Consider the following 17,059-nt stretch of genomic DNA (forward strand, 5'->3'; position numbering starts at 1 on the left):
TATTTTCAGGGAAACATGGTAGGAAAACTACTCTGGAACTTCTAGTGGTGATTTCACCACCGCATCACTTATTTTGTCACCAAACAATCATCATAGTGCAACTAGTGGCACTGATATCCCAAAGTATTTTGTTTTTAAATTCCTATGACCTACGTCATTGGAACCAGATTCTCCTTTGCAGCATTACAAAGTACTTTTGAAAGTCCAGTTTCAAAAGAATTTCTCTGTGCAAACTGGGGAGCAGGGAGGTCAGTTGAAGAAACATGCAACCAAAGCAACAGCTCCCATGGAAAACTATTCATGTAGTTAGATTCTGGATTTAGTGGCCAATGTAAATCAGTTATTGCTAACATTGAAAGTCATAAAACTGTGAACTCTGCGATACATGAATGGGACTACTTACATTCACTATTTTATGGTGGTAAGACAATATTCCTAAGAAGTAAACAGTGTTATATAAAACTTTTAAAAGTAAAATATTACCCTTTTATGTCTTGAACCATCACAGCTGGCATCAGGTAGTTAACTAGATTAGTTTTGAATATACTAAGCATACCATCTTAATATTCATATACGATATAGCAGCACTAGCTCTTAAGTGTGTGTTTTGTCCAGATAAATAAACTCTTTACTCAGCATGCAGTTTGTGGCAATTCTGTTAAGGAAGAGACAGTGTTGTATGTACAATAACAATGCTTTGCTGTTCTCAACAAGGCCTCTTGACATTCCATTCCATTCCTGTTCACTATTTCAGGATTATCTGTGACAAGAAAACAAAATACCGATGATTTTCAATGCAATATTTAATTGGAATATTTAATTCTACTGGAACAATTAATTTTTATCAATGCTACTACTTTTCTATTTTTTAAATAGTTTAAAAATTCTACATAGCACATAGAAGTGCATTCACTTCACTTCATTTAGGATATTTACAAGTTAAAATATATATTGCATGCAAATTTTTAACAAGAGTAATGTTAATTAATTTTCAAAGAGCATCAGAAACCAAACCATGGATATTTAATCTCATTTTATATGCTAAATGTTGTTTGGAAATAAATTACATATTCAAAAACAAAGCACCTGATTTGGATTTTATTTCAGAATTATAACCACTTTTCCTTGGATTTGATTGGACTGAAAAGGCTGATTTTTTTTCTTACAAGTTACAATTAATTAACCTCAAAACAAAAGACCGATATAACTTTAAATGATTTTTAGAACATGTTTTTAATAACTTTTTTGGATTGCTTTCAGATTGTTTTATTGGTTTTTTTTAAAAAAAATCTGTAGTTTGAAGCTTTATATTCTAAAGTCTTGTTATGTGTTCACATACACTATAAAGACAGAATTTGGAATAACCTAGGACAGTCAATATATCAGATTGTAATCATATTTTATAAAACTGGATCAACACATTATCCTAAGAAATGAACCATACAATTTAATACTAAAAATAAACACTTGCTTTCCCCTCCCCTGGTATGTGGTTTTTTAAAAAAATAATCTTTCTTAGATCTTTTAATCAACTGTTTGCATGATCTATATGTGTTTGCATGTTTGCGCTAATATGGTGTATGTGAGCAAGACAAATAATTTACTAACACAGAAAAGTATTAGTTGAATGTTTCGCTTCATTTTTTGCCTGCAATAAACCTAGCCATTGCAGTTTATGAACCAAAATTTATGATTTAACATAGTATGTGAAGATCTGTGCCATTTTGGGGATTTTGGGGATTTCTTTATTCTTAAACAACAAGAAGGCTGCTGAAGGAAAGCTAAAATAAGGAAGTGTGTATTTTTTCCCAACTTTGATGGAGAAATATAAGGGTATAAAGTTGTGGTTTTAGTGTATTATTTTTAAGTAATCTGTAGCTTGGTCTGCAATTATGTATAGGAACCTGCCAAACCACTGAGGCAATTTCTTGCTTGGGGTGGAAAAAAATGAAACTTTGATTTTAGGTTTTAACTATTAGATATGTCTGTTCTTATAAAAATGGCAAGTTTATACTATGTTAAAATAAAAACTTGAGTTTTGATGTTATTATCTTATTCTACTGCGTCAAAGGGAATTGGAAGTCAATGCCTTTACTTTCTTTTTCCTCCTTTTTCTACACTTTTCCCTTCCCTTTCCCTTCCCTATTTTTCCTACTATTTTTTTTGCATTTTACATTATAAACTAATAAAAATATTATAAAGGCATAAAGAGAGAAATTCTTGAGAAAATGAGAATGTATAATTTACTTGATAGACATTCCAAAGAAAAAGATTTTATTCTCTGAAGATAAACTGGGACAAGTGACTTAAACTTAATGAGTTAATTGGAATTAGGATAGGTTTTTATCAGTCTGATATATGTAATTGAAAGTTTTAATGTAAAGTGGTTTGAATATCTATATATATGTATATCTTTCTATATCTATAATATTAAGGAATTCCTAAAGCTTGTAAGATTTTATTGAAATTGTATTTGAAAATATCTGTTAATAGGTAGTTAAAAAAAGATGTATTAACTTAAAAATTTTTTAAGTCTTTAAACAAGAAAAATATTCTATTGAGGATAACTTGGAGTTATTTAAATTTAATTAGTGAATTTGAGTTGGATTTTCATTAGTCTAATCTATATAATTGAAAGAAAGCTTTAATGCAGCTTATGTTTTGTTTGTGTTTATAACGTGAGTTTGAAAATGGTTTTTTCTTTCATGTATGATTTTTGAGTAATTTTTAAAGCTTGCAAAATATTACTGAAAATGAATTTTAAAGTATGGCTGTTAAGAGGCAGTTTAAACAGATATATTAAAGCTTACTGATTTTGAAAATGTTTTTAAAGGAAAGGATAGTGTTTTAAAGTGGATGAAAAGTGGTTTTTTTCCTTTTGAAAAAGGTTAAAGAATCTGAAAGAATATAGTGAATTTAACATAAATGGTAATAGTTTATAACGTTTCTAAAGACTATTAAGTGCAAACAGAAATATATAATTTCCACAGCAAGGAAGAAAAAGCAAGGATGGTTAAATTGATTGCTCTATTCAAAGAAGATAAAACATATTTAATTATGTTTTTTATTTGGAAATAGCTTCTGGATTTTGTGCTTGTGATAAAAAAAATAAACTTTGATTTTGGTTTTGCTGATTAGATAGATTTGTTGTTATAGAAATAGCTAGTATATATTAATGTGTAAAAGTAAAATGTTGAGGCTGTAATATTATTATCTTCTACTGAACAAGAGTCAACACCTTCTCCCCCCCCCCCTTTTACCTTACATTTTCTTTTCCCGTCCCTTTTCCCTTCTCCTAGTTTCCTTTAATTTTTTATTTTCTTTTGTATTTAATATTTTAATAAACTAAAAAAAAAAAAACAAAAGAGCAGAAAGATTCTTACTGCCTACAGAAACATTTGGAAACTGTTATTTCTGCCAAAGGAGATGTCATAATTACCAGCTGAAAGTGTATCCAAATGTCCAAGTGTACTATATTAACTCTTTTCTTATTCTCTGTAAATAATTGCATATAATAAATTTGCAGAACAAGTCATTTTAAGAGCCGTGGTGGTACAGTGATTAGAATGCAGTATTGCAGGCTAATTCTGTTGACTGTCAGCAGTTTGATTCCTTCTATTCTGACTGGCTCAAGTTTGACTCAGCTCTCCATCCTTCCCAGGTGGGTAAAATGAGGAGCCAGATTGTTGGGGGCAATAGGCTGACTGTGTAAACTGCTTTGAGAGGGCTTTAAAGCACTTTGAAGTGGTATATAAGTCTAAGCGCTATCATTATTGCCAAATGCTATTTTTAACTTAATATGTAGAGGTTGTGTCAAATTTCATTCATCCAAACATACAATTTGACCATGGGAATCTAAACTTTTGCATATAACCAAACAGTAGCACAAGAAATTTTCTTATTGCACTCGAAGACATAATTAACACCTATGTATTTGTGGTGGTTAAGAGTATGCAAAACTACAAAAAAAATATAACAAGTTGTTCCACTGGTTAATTGTTCTCACCATTAAGAAATTTCTCCTTAATTGCAAGTTGGGTCCCCCTCTGATGAGCTTCCCCCCATTGCTTCTTATCCTACCTTCAGGTACTTTGGGGACAGTCTGTTGAGTATTGGAAGATGGTTTTCATATCACCCCTAAGTCTTCTCTTTGTTAGGCTACTTCTGTTAGTTCCTTATACAGTTTAGCCTCCAGGCTCCTTATTATCTTTGTTGCTGTTCTCTGCACTCTTTCTAGGCCTCGTATCTTTTTTGTATCATAAGGGCCAGAACTGGACAGAGTTTTGTGTCATCTTACTAATGCAGTATAAAGCAGTAGTATGACTTCTTGTGAGCTTGACACTGTCCCTCTGTTGATGTAGCCCAGCACAAGCATTGGCTTTTTTGGCAGCTGCAACACACTGTTGGTTCCGACTTAATTGATGGGACATCCCTCCCACAATTACTACTGGAGCAAGGTATCACTTATTATGTAGCTGTGCATTTAGTTTTTCCTGTCTAAGTGCAGGACCTTATTATTCTCACCACTGAACTGCATATTTTATTGACTAGGGCCCAATGTTCATGAACCTTCTGAATGCTGAGTCTATCTTCTGAAATGTTAGCAATTCCCCCCAGCCCGGTGTCATATGCACATTTGATGAGTTCCCCTTCTGTTCCCTCATCTAGATCATTTATGAAGATGTTGAAGAGGAGTGGGCTCAAGACAGAACCTTGAGGTGTCCCATTATATGTTTCCCTCCATGTAGATATACTATAGTTCCATTGAGAATCACATACCGAGTGCGGTTGGGCAGTCAATTGTGAATCTATGTGGTGATGGTACTATCTATCCCACATTCTTCTACTTTATCAAAAACAGGCTGTGGTCTATATTATAAAATGTCAAACTGAAATCTAAGTATACTATATCGACAAATTTTCTTCGATTCACTAATTTAGTTGCGTTATGGAAAAAAGCCATAGATTTGTTTGGCATGACCTGCTGTCTTCTAGGGATCACCTTATTCATTTCTAGGTGCTTATAAATCCACTGCTTGATTATCTTTTCCAAGATTTTATCAGGTATTGATGTTAAGACGATTGGGCTGTAATTTCCTGGATCTAAGTTCCATGAACATGTTTTGTTAAGACAGTGTTCAAAAGTTTTGGACCTTCATATAAATTTTAATTACTTTTCTATTACATGAAATTTCATCTGGAGAGTACAATTGGATTTAATCCACTGAAAAGTCCATAATTTTTGTTACTGTTTGCCTATAATTGCCTACAGGCAATCCTCAGTTAATGATCATTTGTTCACTGGGTGTTTAAAGTTATGACAGTGCTGAATGAGGAGACTGACAACCAGTCCTCAAAGTTGTGGCTACAACAGTCATGTAATTGTGATTCAAGTGATTGGCAACTGGCTTACAATTTTAACAGTTGCAGTGTCTTGTAGTAGTAGCCTGGTAGTATCTTGTGTGGACTTCTCAAAGGGAGAATTGCAATAGATCTGTGAAAGTCACATAATCTTGTATAACAGGAGCTATCAATAGAACCACAGAATCAGATTTGATAATAATTTGAGATCTAGTCTGATTTGCATGCCGAATTCAACATCCACTATGACATCTTGACAGATGAATGACTATCCAGCCTGTTTAAAGACCTCTAGTAAGAAGAACACAATCTCATGTTCCATCAATAACTTTCCCTATGTTTAACCTCCTTCCTTCTACATTCATTTGCTATCCTTCTGAAGCAATTAAAAAGAAATCCATTCCTTCTTTTTGAAAGTCTTTCAGATATTTGAAGATTGCTATCATACCTTCCTTCAGTTGCCTGTTTGGGTTAAACTTACTCAGATCCTTCACCATTCCCCAGAGAGCTTGGTTTTCAGAATTCACCATTTTAGTAATTTTCATCTGGACTTGCTTCCAATTTGATTTTTGAACAGTGGTGCCCAGAAACGGGCACCGTATTCCACAAGGAATGTGGTTCAATGGAATAATTATCTCCTGTGATACATGCTTCTATTAAAGCAAATCTTTTCTGAAAATATGGATTGCATTTGTTCCCCTCCTGTTATGAGGTACCACATTTGATGAGCTGTCAGTTTTGAAACTGGCAGGTAGTGGCCACCTGAGCAGATGAGGGAATAAGCAAAAGCAGGTAAGGCAGACTTGTATGATGCGGTCCCAATCCTAGCCAGGTGTCCTGGTCTAGGATGCACCAGCAACTTCGGAGAACAGAGCAACGATGATCTGCTCAGCTACTCAGGTAGCAAGGACAACGTATCTCCTTCAGCTGTATCTTTATCTGGGACAATGGTGGGCTGCTGCTGTTTTGGACCAGTTCAAGCGAACCGGTGCTTGCGATCTGCAGGCTATGCTGTCCTAGCCTTGCTTTTTATGCTGCATGCATGCGCGCAAGGCACACATGCGAATAAAGCGCATGCGCAGAAGGCCAGGCACATGCATGGATGGAGGGCGCACACATTTTCAGGGCTGGGTGAACCAGTTATTAATTTATGTGCTGCCCACCTCTGATCTGGAACTACCCATATTTTTCAAAGTATAAGACGCACCCAGGTTTTGAAGAGGCAATTTTTTTAAAAAAGTAGGTAGGTAGATAGAGGGATAGAGAGGAAGAGAAAGAGAGAGAGAGAAGTTAGGTAAGTAGGTAGGTAGATAAAGGGATATATAGAGAGAGAAATCAAGAGTGAGAGAGAAATACAGTAGGTAAGGAGGGAGAAAGTGTAGATAGGTAGGTAGGTAGGTAGGTAGAGGGATAGAGAAAGCGAGCGAGAGAGAGAGAAATACAGTAGATAGGTAGGGGGGAGAGAGAGTAGGTAGGTTGGTAGGTAGAGGGATAGAGAGAAAAATAGAGAGAGAAATACAGTAGATAGGTAGGGGGGAGAGAGAAAAACAGTAGGTAGGTAGGGAGAGAGTGTGTGTAGATAGGTATGTAGGTAGAGGGAAAGAGAGAGAGAAATAGATATAGAGAGAAATACAGTAGCTAGGTAGGAAGAGAGAGAGAGAGTAGGTAGGTAGATAGGTAGATAGAGGGGAAGAAAGAGAGAGAGAGAAATACAGTAGGTAGGTAGGGAGAGAGAGAGTAGGTAGGTAGGTAGATGTTTCCAGGTGTATTTATCCATGTGCTGGAGAAGGAATCGCTCACAACTTGTAGCACCTAAAACTTTGTTTTTGCTGGCACAGCACTTGACCAATGCAATTCTCATCAACCTCACTAACTAAAGAACTTTCCAAAAAGGGGTGGGGGGGAGTTTTTGCATTCTGGAAACCTCCCCAAAATGGTCTGTTTTTCGCGAAAACAGGCTCTTTTTTTAAAAGGCATGAATAGCCGGGGGGGGGGGCTTGCAGAGTGCTCCTGGGGGGGGGAACAAGCCCATTTTTTGCCAAAACAATTTGCATGTATAGCCTTATGGAGGCTTATAGAGTGCTGCTGGGGGTGGGAAACGCCCCCCCTTTTCACTCATTTCTGCCCTCCCCAGCCCCCAGGAGATCTCTGAAAGCCTCCATAAGGGTATGCATGGCCATTTTGATGAAGGGGCGGGGCTTCAGGAGGCAAAAAATGCCGTATTCAGTGTATAAGACACACCCAGATTTTTAGCCTCTTTTTAGAGGAAAAAAGGTGCATCTTATACTCTGAAAAATATGGTATTTCAGAGCTGTTGACAGGATTTTGCTCTCCATCAAAAAGAATTCTCCACCAGCCTGTGTCCCTGCTTTCTTCTCTTTCTGTGACTCTATGACTTTATGGCTTGCACTGGCTTGTGGAACTCTCTAGTGTTTGAATCCCAGACTGACACAGTTCAAGCTAGTTTTATTTCTGCCATCTTGCCTCTTTTCCTGAAGTTGCACGCCACAGACAAATGAGAACTGCAGTTCTGTTATGTTCCCCCTAAATAAAGGGAATCTACAGGGTCATTAAATTATTGAAGGGATTTGTTAAAATTCTGAGTGAAAGGATGCAAAAAGTCACGGTGAACACAATTTGGGCTGTGCAATGCAGCTTTATGTTAAGCAGGGATATGCAGACCAAAGCTTTGCTGTTTATCAGGTCATTAAGAAATGTATGAATGAGAGAAAATTGTTGATTTACATAAAGTATTTGCAAATAAGCTTGAATTATGGAATGAATTGTGTGAATTTGGAATTGAAGGTTGCTTGCTGTATATAAAAACAGTATCTAGTGGAAGTAAAACATGCGTGAGAACAAATTGTCAGTTCCCAAATGTAGCATACTGAAATATTTAGGCTAAAAAAATATGTTAAGACATAGCAATTGTCCCAGCAAGTTAAGATTTAATGCTGGGCTTATTGGGAGCAAATAGGAAAGTGTTTGATGCCATTTAAGATAGTTTCATATATGACAATTGATCTCTTCTCCTATAGCATACAGGTGAATATTAAAAAGAAATGTTCTAATGTAAATAATTCTAGAAATTTCTTATATCTCTCAGCAAATCCTAAGTAAGTTACACAATTTCATACTTGTTTTTTTCAATTACAAAGATACAAAGAAGTAAGTTTGGCATTACACAGACAACCAAGAATTTCGTGACATATTAAATAAATATACTACGGTATGTGTTTTTAGTCCAGCATTTAAAGAATTCTAGTGCTGAAAGCTAGAATCCAGAGGAAGGTAATAATTAAGATTAATTGGAAACTTTAGGTCAGTCCCTATCTCTGTCAATCTATTTCACAGGCTTATTGCTTTAAGGAAAAATTGGATCTTGAATTCCTTGAGCAAAAGTGAGATACAAATCTCATGAGCACATGAACAAACAAAAATTCTCAGTTATACAGCCACAGTGGCGCAGTAGTTAGAATGCAGTACTGCAGCTACTTCTGCTGACTGCCCGATACCAGCATTTCGATTCTCACCAGCTCAAGGTTGACTCAGCCTTTCATCCTTCCAAGGTTGGTAAAATGAAGACCCAGATTGTTGGGGACAATAGGCTGACTCTGTAAACCCTTTAGAGAGGGCTATAAAGCACTGTGAAGCGGTATATAAGTCTAAGTGCTATTACTATTGCTATATTGAAATATGATAGGCAAATATGAATACATATTCATCAGTTTTGACAGTGCAGAAACGAACAAACTGTGATATGGAAATACTATTAAATATGCTTGTCAAAGAATAAAAAGAGAAACAAAAAGAGATATTCTTATTAGAACTTTACAGACTACCTTGAAAGGTAGACATATGGATATAGCTTTCCTATTTCAGATGACCAAGCATTTTGGATACTGCTGTTATAAACAAGATAGGTACTGGTAAGTCTAGGGCAGAAAGCTGAATCATAACAACAATGATTTAAATCAAGGATAGAAAAAGTGATACTGTGGCCCAAAGGAAATTCTGTATATTTACTATTGTTTGATGAGGAACATTCTATAGTAATGTACATCAACTAGATACAAATCCATATTCTTCCAGACTGTCTACAAAAATATAATTGGAGAACTTATCAAAAATGTTGTTGAGATTATATATACTACATTCATATTGTTGCACTACTTAACCTATAATTCTGCAATTCTGTGCCACTATTTTTTACTTGATTTTCACATTTCCAAAACAAAAAAATATGACAAAAAAAGCATTACTAAGAACTCAAATATTTAACAGAGTTTGAATATTATCACATAAATTAATAGGATTAAAAGTACATAATCTAAACTAGTTATCTGTGGAGAAAAAAATGTACTATCAATTTATTTTATAATTTGAATTTAAAACTACTAAAATGACTATTTGCCACTTAATTTAAAGTAATGTTTACAATAGAGCTATATTTTATATTTTTCAAAGCATCACAGAATTTTATTTTGAATTTATGAAATTGATATATCAACATAAATGGGAAAAGTTACTTCTTTTTTGTGCAATATTTACTACTGAGAATTATAGTTAGGGATTGGAAATGTTAAAAATAAATGATAAAATAATAAACTATTATAAATAAACTATACAATAATAAAATAAATTGCAAAATGCTTTAAAATATGCATGACATGCTAACCAAAACAAAAATACAGAAGTCATCTAACTAGTTTAGAAGTGATGTTGGGTGAGGTATTTTTACCCAGTCTTCTATGTCCTTCCCATTTCAATCTCATTTCTCCTTAATGAGGCCGGTTGTAGCATAGGTTACCTTAGTAATATCAAAACCTGTAGTGCATTTATTAAGTGAACAGATATTTTAGATTTGACATATATTCTGGATTATAGTCCTGCCTACAGTTAATGCTGCAGTGTTACCACATTCCTGTCTCAGCAAATAAGAAAGTCTGCTCCAAAGCATCAGAACTTTGAATGCACAACAGAACATATGGACAACAGACAAAATCTCTTGCACATGGAAGTTTCTTATTCCGTATAAGGAACTCTGATTTAACCATGGCCCTTCTCTCAAATTCTCTTTGGACAGCAACGATGATTTCTTAATCTGTTTCCTGTGATGGATATGTCTGGTTAGGCTTAGCAAGGTTCACTAGATTGAGATCTTCCTCTCTAACTCAAGGAAGGATACAAATCAGCATTTGATATCTTAATGGTTTATTTAGGTTAGATATTTACCGTACAAATTACTGATGATGGATTCTCTGTGAAAATATATATTTTTTTAAACAAAACAACACAAAATATAATCTTTGGAACAATTTGAAAGTTTATCAATGAACTACAATATAAATTGTGCAAAGCTGTAATTTCCATACGATGTAAACACACCTATGTACTGTTACAATTTAGTGACTACCCATCTGTTATTTTCCTTATTATTTCAGAGAAGTACTCTTTCTGTAGACAAGGGGAACATGAAATAGATGACACGCTGCGGTCAGCAGCAAGAGTTCAACAACTGATAGTCTTTCTTTGTACTGGAGCTTAGAAACTACAGGTATTCTACAGTAAGCCAACCAACTTCTTTCTCTTTTTAAGCTTTCGTATTGATTGTCAATCACAGTATTCACTATATCTTAGTATACTGTTTGCTGGTAAAGATATAATTATTAACATTGTCTGGAAGGTGCATACATAACATGTGCGTGAGTGGTGGGTTGCTCTTACTGTCACTACCGGTACGCTGATTACACGCTCACGCATTGTTCGCGTATGCGCCTGACTTGCGCTGTGCACGTGTGCACAATCCACTGCCCCTGCAACAACCAGCTGATTGTTGGGGCTCGCGCAGGCACCGCAAACTGTGCCCGAGTGCGCAATTTTCCGTTTGCCATAAAAACAGGTATAGAGCGTGGGTGGGCGGGCGGGCCAAAAGAGTCACCATACTGGTACGCTCTCAGCTGCTCCGGGCTACTACCGGTACGGCCGTACCAGGCCGAACAGGCAGCAACCCATCTCTGATGTACGCGATGTACCACAAACCATAGACAGTTGTGTGCACAATTTTAATGGCTTCTGTAAAGCATGAAGACTAATTTATATTAGGAATGCCCCCTGGTTTATAATGCCTTCTAATTAAACAAATGACAGAACTATCGATAGTTCACAAGTTGTATCTGCTTGCAACAGAAGTCAGCAGTCTAATTAGCAGGCACTGGCATACTTATTTGCTCTAAAACACATCATGTGTTTTAGGTTCATGTGAATTTGTTCACTGTGTCCTAGATGTAATTTTGCCCATGTTCAGAAGATTTTCACTCTCTATAAGACAGATTCTAAAAATTGACAAGTAACTGAGACTAAAGGATTAGAATAGAATAACAGAATTGGAAGGGACCTTGAAGGTCTTCTAGTCCAATCGCCTGCTTAGGCATGAAACCCTACACCACTACAAACAAATGGCTATCCAACTTCTTAAAAACCTCCAGTGTTGGAGTATTCACAACTTCTGGAGGCAAGTTATCCACTGGTTAATTGTTCTAGCTGTCAGGAAATTTCTCCTTAGTTGTAAGTTGCTTCTCTCCTTAATTAGTTTCCACCCTAACTTAACCCCTGAGATATTGGAACACTGCTATCATGTCTCCCCTAGTCCTTCTTTTCATTAAACTAGACATACCCAGTTCCTGCAACCGTTCTTCATATGTTTTAGCCTCCAGTCCCCTAATCATCTTTGTTGCTCTTCTCTGACTCTTTCTAGAGTCTCCACATCTTTTTTACATTATGGCGACCAAAATTGTTGGTAGCAAATTGTGCAATTATCTAATACCAGTCAGATTTACTAAGCCGATTCTGGATTTTGAGATGGAAAAAAAATGAAACTTTGACTTTGGGTTTTACTGATTATCTAATCAGTAAAACCCAAAGTCAGTTTTATTTTTGTTATTATAAAAATTTCAGGTTTGTTATTATAAAAATGGCTAGTATATATCAGCATGTAAAAGTAAAAAAAAAATGAGGGTGTAATGTTACTAATCCATTCTACTGCGCTAAAAATAGTCATTTCCCCTACACTTTTTCCCCTTCCCATTTCCCACTATTTTAATTTTCTTTTGTATTTTACATCCTGATAAACTTAATAAAAATGTAACTGACAAAACAGGTGTCTACTATTCAATGACTGAGCATGTCCTGCATGTCGATTTTTGAAAACAAGTATTGTTCTATGACACTCATGAAATAAAAAATTACTTTTTTAATATAGCATGAATTCACTTATATGTATAATATAACCTGTGTTTCTTTAGTGCTTGTTTCATGTGCATATCTTCAGAATGAATTATACAGTATCTGAATTTCACATTCTTTTACTTTTCTTGGATACTCTCGTGCAAGAATACTGCACTGATCCTCTACTTCAGTACAGTTAAATTACCTAATGTTTTTATGTATTACTTTATGATTCACTGATTAAGAAAATAAAACTGGAAATTAGTTGTTGACATTTGACATTTAATAGGATTCATAAGGAAACTTCTAAAAACATAGTTAACTATATACCTGTCTAGATTCTGTTAACCATTTGTAGAAGAGTTGGGTGGGGGTGTCTCAGTTTCCTACTAGCTTTTATATGGCAGAAAGAACATTTCTTAAACTCATGTTGGAGCATCCTGAAGGCAAAGAATTCTGACAACTCTAATGTTTCTAAACCTGGAACCTGTCAGAACCTATCATTTCCCCTCCCACCAACTAATCTAAACTGTCAATAACTGTTCTTCTATCTCCCACAGCATCCAATACAACTGATGTTTCCCGGATAGGAAGCAAAACATCTTGTTTTTCCTCAGAAAAATTAGTCCAGTTGCCTTTTCAAAATAAAAACCACTTTTGATGTTGACAAGCTCTAACTTGAAAGAACAAGCTGTAATGCTTTTGTGTTTGGATATGTAAAAACTTCTCCCACGCATTCACTGAGAAGAAATACATTTAGAATAGCTGTACATATTGTCAGTTTAGCACTTTTCATTGGCTTTGGTTTTGTAAAAATAGATTAATTTCATAAAATGTTCCAGAGATAACTGATTAATAAAAAATATACAGCGCAGTCTTAAGTAGTATGATAAAATAGGGTGACACAACCAATACATATCCTTACTTTCAGTACTTTAAAAGATTGAAAATGTGAGCTGTTTCTTTTGTTAATCCACTCCAAAGAACATTTAATCCAATGAGAACCCAGGGAAAAAGTTCCTTATGTAATTATTCTGAACATGAAGAATGGGAACAGATATTTTCTAAAGCCCTTTTTAATAAAGTTCTCATAATAATGGTACTTTAGTGTTCACTTGGACTTCTACTGCTACTAATAATAATTCTAATAATCTTTTCAATTGTTTCATTAATTTAGAAGTATTCCTTATACACTGTGAGAATTTGAAGGAAGGAAACAGCAAGAACATACAGCCAGAGGGAATGGAAATACAAATGCAGGTCCAATCAGGAATTGCTTCACTTCCATTTTGCAAAAATGAAAAGGAATAGCCTCTCTAAGCCTCATTAGGTTTATAGATAGGAATTATGTCTATTAATGTAAATATATAGAGCCGAGGTGGCGCAGTGGTTAGGGTGCAGTACTGCAGGCCACTTCAGGTGACTGTTATCTGCAGCTCAGCGGTTCTAATCTCACAGGCTCAAGGTTGACTCAGCCTTCCATCCTTCCGAGGTGGGTGAAATGAGGACCCAGACTGTGGGGGCGATATGCTGACTCTGTAAACCGCTTAGAGATGACTGAAAGCCCTATGAAGCGGTATATAAGTCTAACTGCTATTGCTATTGCTATAACTGCTATGAAGATTACTTTTACGATGAATACAAGCAGTTAAATACAGAAAGAAAGCAGAAAGAAAAGAGCAATATTGTGAATGGTTATTAGGCATGATTCTTAGGACTAAATAGAGCTGCCATGTTTAAAATGTTATTGGGGGAGCTATTAGGTAAAAGAGAAACTCTTAACTCTTTGCTGCCACCAAGTGATCATCCATACGTTTGCAGCCCACATTAAAAATCCCATTGAATCTTGCAATTATAATATGTATGCAAGGATCCGTAAAAATACGATATGTAGAAATGTTCCTTAGCCTCAATCTTTTAAGTCTGTTTTTGCTTTAAAAGGTTAAATAATTAATTACAATTATAGTCTGGAGGAAAGATAGTTAATACTTAAATTTAAACGTTAATTGGATGATAACGAAATCAGCACTAAAATAGCTACTGAGCGGCTAGGCTAGTATCAGACACACGCACACACCTACAAAAAAAAATACACAGAGAGCCACATTACACCCTTATTTGCCATAAATGTTAACTCTAAATAAGTGCAACCTGTCCATAAATATTAGTTAAAACAATTATTTCAAAGGAAAGTCTGATGGGTAAAAAAACATGAAAGAAAAAAATTCTCTCAAGAGAATTTTTTTTTTTTAAAGAAATACCAGCACTCATTTAGAGTTTGGGATTTGTGAAATGAAAGAAAGCTTTAAAAGAGGCAAACCTGATTGGCTGAGGCTGCTGCAGCGAAGGGAACACTTGCTGTAGGAGCTGTTGGTGCAGAGACAGTGGCTGACGAAGCGCTGTGCATCATGGAAACTTTCAGGAGGGGAGCCAATGAAGCGGTGTGGGTAGCGTTATGGCAATGGAAGTGGAATTTTTTTGGCATGGTGAATATCAGAGCAGCAAGCCATCATATGTTAAACCAGCAGATGGCATGCAATCACAATGCAAAGCAAGAAAGCATGGTAGAGAAATAAAACAAAAGGGAAAATAGCTTATTACATGTACAATTTAAAGGAGTCATAGTTATCAGCAATTCCCAGGGGGAAAAAAAAGGTGTTTTAGGTATTTGCTAACGTTATCCAAGTATTGGGTAATGTTTAGGTATTCTTCCCATAGTTTCAATAATATTTGGAAAAAACCTGGTGCGTGAATCTTTTTGGAACTATGATGGTCTAGAACAGAGGTTCCCAAACTTAGCAACTTTAAGACTGGTGGACTTCAACTCCCAGAATTCTGGGAGTTGGAAGTCCACCAGTCTTAAAGTTGCTAAGTTCGGGACCCTCTGGTCTAGAAGATGATCTAATTCTGAAGTTACCCTATCTCATGCTGTTCTAAAAGCTCCTTCCAAAAAGAAGGAACCAGGGGAGCCTTACTTGAGGAAGAAAGTCAATGTATTTTCGACACAGTGTTATTTTTTTTTTGAAAACATGTGCTCTAAGTTGATTTTAGTTAGCAGTGCATGATGATTTTCTCATGAAGCATTCACCATCATTATCTCCTTTTAATGACCCCATTATCCCTTGCGGGGTGGAGTCTGAATGGAGCCGAGTATTTACTGGCTGGATGCCCTTCCTGTCGCCAATGCAGTTATATTCAGCAGATATATTCTCAATGTGCCCAGAGAGTGAAATACGGTATATGCCTCTACCGAAGATCAAACACTCACAGCCTCCTCATTTTGAGGAGAGATCTCCATCTCTAGGCCACCACACCACTCATGAAACATTCATCCTCCTTCCAAATTAGCCTGTTTCATTGAGATGGGGTGGGGAACAATTTCCCTGTTTTTTGCCCCACCTTTCCTTATATAAAACTTGCCTGTCTATTCTTTTAATGCTTCTCAACATCTTCACATAGACAGCAATGACTAATGGAGTAAAAGCCACAGGGAGTCCTTTATCTTTTTTTTTTTTACAACACCTTCACAACCGGTTTTTTGTTGCTAAGGGTTACTGTTAGAAATTCTGCATACATCCCTACAGAACAAAACAGTGCACAATCCACATGTGCTTTTCTGCTTAACTTCCACAAGAAAGCAGGTAACTTTACACAGAGAAAAGGACATAGAGTGTATGCCATAGATGCAACTACACACTTTAATACACTGCCATCTACTGGCTGGATATTATTGTACTGTTGCAAAAAATACATGAAAAATGTATTCCAACAGTTACCTTTCTATAATTTTAATGTGGGTTCCAGCAACTGCATCACTCACAAAGAGGAAGTTACTTTGTCTTGATCCATGATCCTTTTTGAAATAGTGCTTTTTGTTATCTTCAGGCAATATGGCCAGCTTATTTTTAAATCACTGAAAACCACATTTCAGTTTAATTCTGTCTGCTTTTTTATGTCACTACATGAATAAATTGTCTACTAAAATAAAGGCTGTTTTGTTATCATTTTCTTAGCTTATTTCTGAAGATTCTGATTCAATTTATTATGATTCTATGTTCTATTGAACATAGCATAACTTGTGTTAATGTGCATAGGATTATGATGTATCTCTCTAACTGGCTCTTTTGCTGGGTAATTCCCTGTCATTTATAGGTCCTGCTTTCCTGGACAATTGTGCAGGACCCAGAAGCATTACTGAGCATGTCAATCTTGTTCTGCTTCTTTTATACTACCGTTTTATTCAACACTTTTTTTTACCAACATTTGCTGAGGCCGAACAATGTCCAATACAAATTTTTGCTTCCAACAAATTCCTCTCTCCCTTTTATTTCTTAGCATTTTGTATCAGTTTCCATCACTGCCTTTGCTATTATTTAATTACATGTTTCTTATGTAGGTTTCTGCACTGTCCATGAATAGGTTCAGGATTAGTGGTGGGATTAAAAAATTTTCCTACCGGTTCTGTGGGCAT

The 17,059-nt window shown here is 35.7% G+C and overlaps 1 protein-coding gene across 2 annotated transcripts in view; it reads right to left on the reverse strand.

The window, feature by feature from the left end:
- The window catches only part of MBNL2 (muscleblind like splicing regulator 2), a 43,713-nt gene continuing 26,654 nt past the window's right edge, over positions 1-17,059 (reverse strand). For both annotated transcript variants that reach the window (XM_032226633.1, XM_032226632.1), the window contains one exon: positions 1-760. In XM_032226633.1, coding sequence (XP_032082524.1) covers positions 633-760 — 128 coding nt within the window. In that variant the 3' untranslated portion in view covers positions 1-632. The remainder of the gene's footprint in view (positions 761-17,059) is intronic.

This window comes from Thamnophis elegans, chromosome 11 (genome assembly GCF_009769535.1).
Source record: "Thamnophis elegans isolate rThaEle1 chromosome 11, rThaEle1.pri, whole genome shotgun sequence".
Classification (NCBI taxonomy): domain Eukaryota; kingdom Metazoa; phylum Chordata; class Lepidosauria; order Squamata; family Colubridae; genus Thamnophis; species Thamnophis elegans.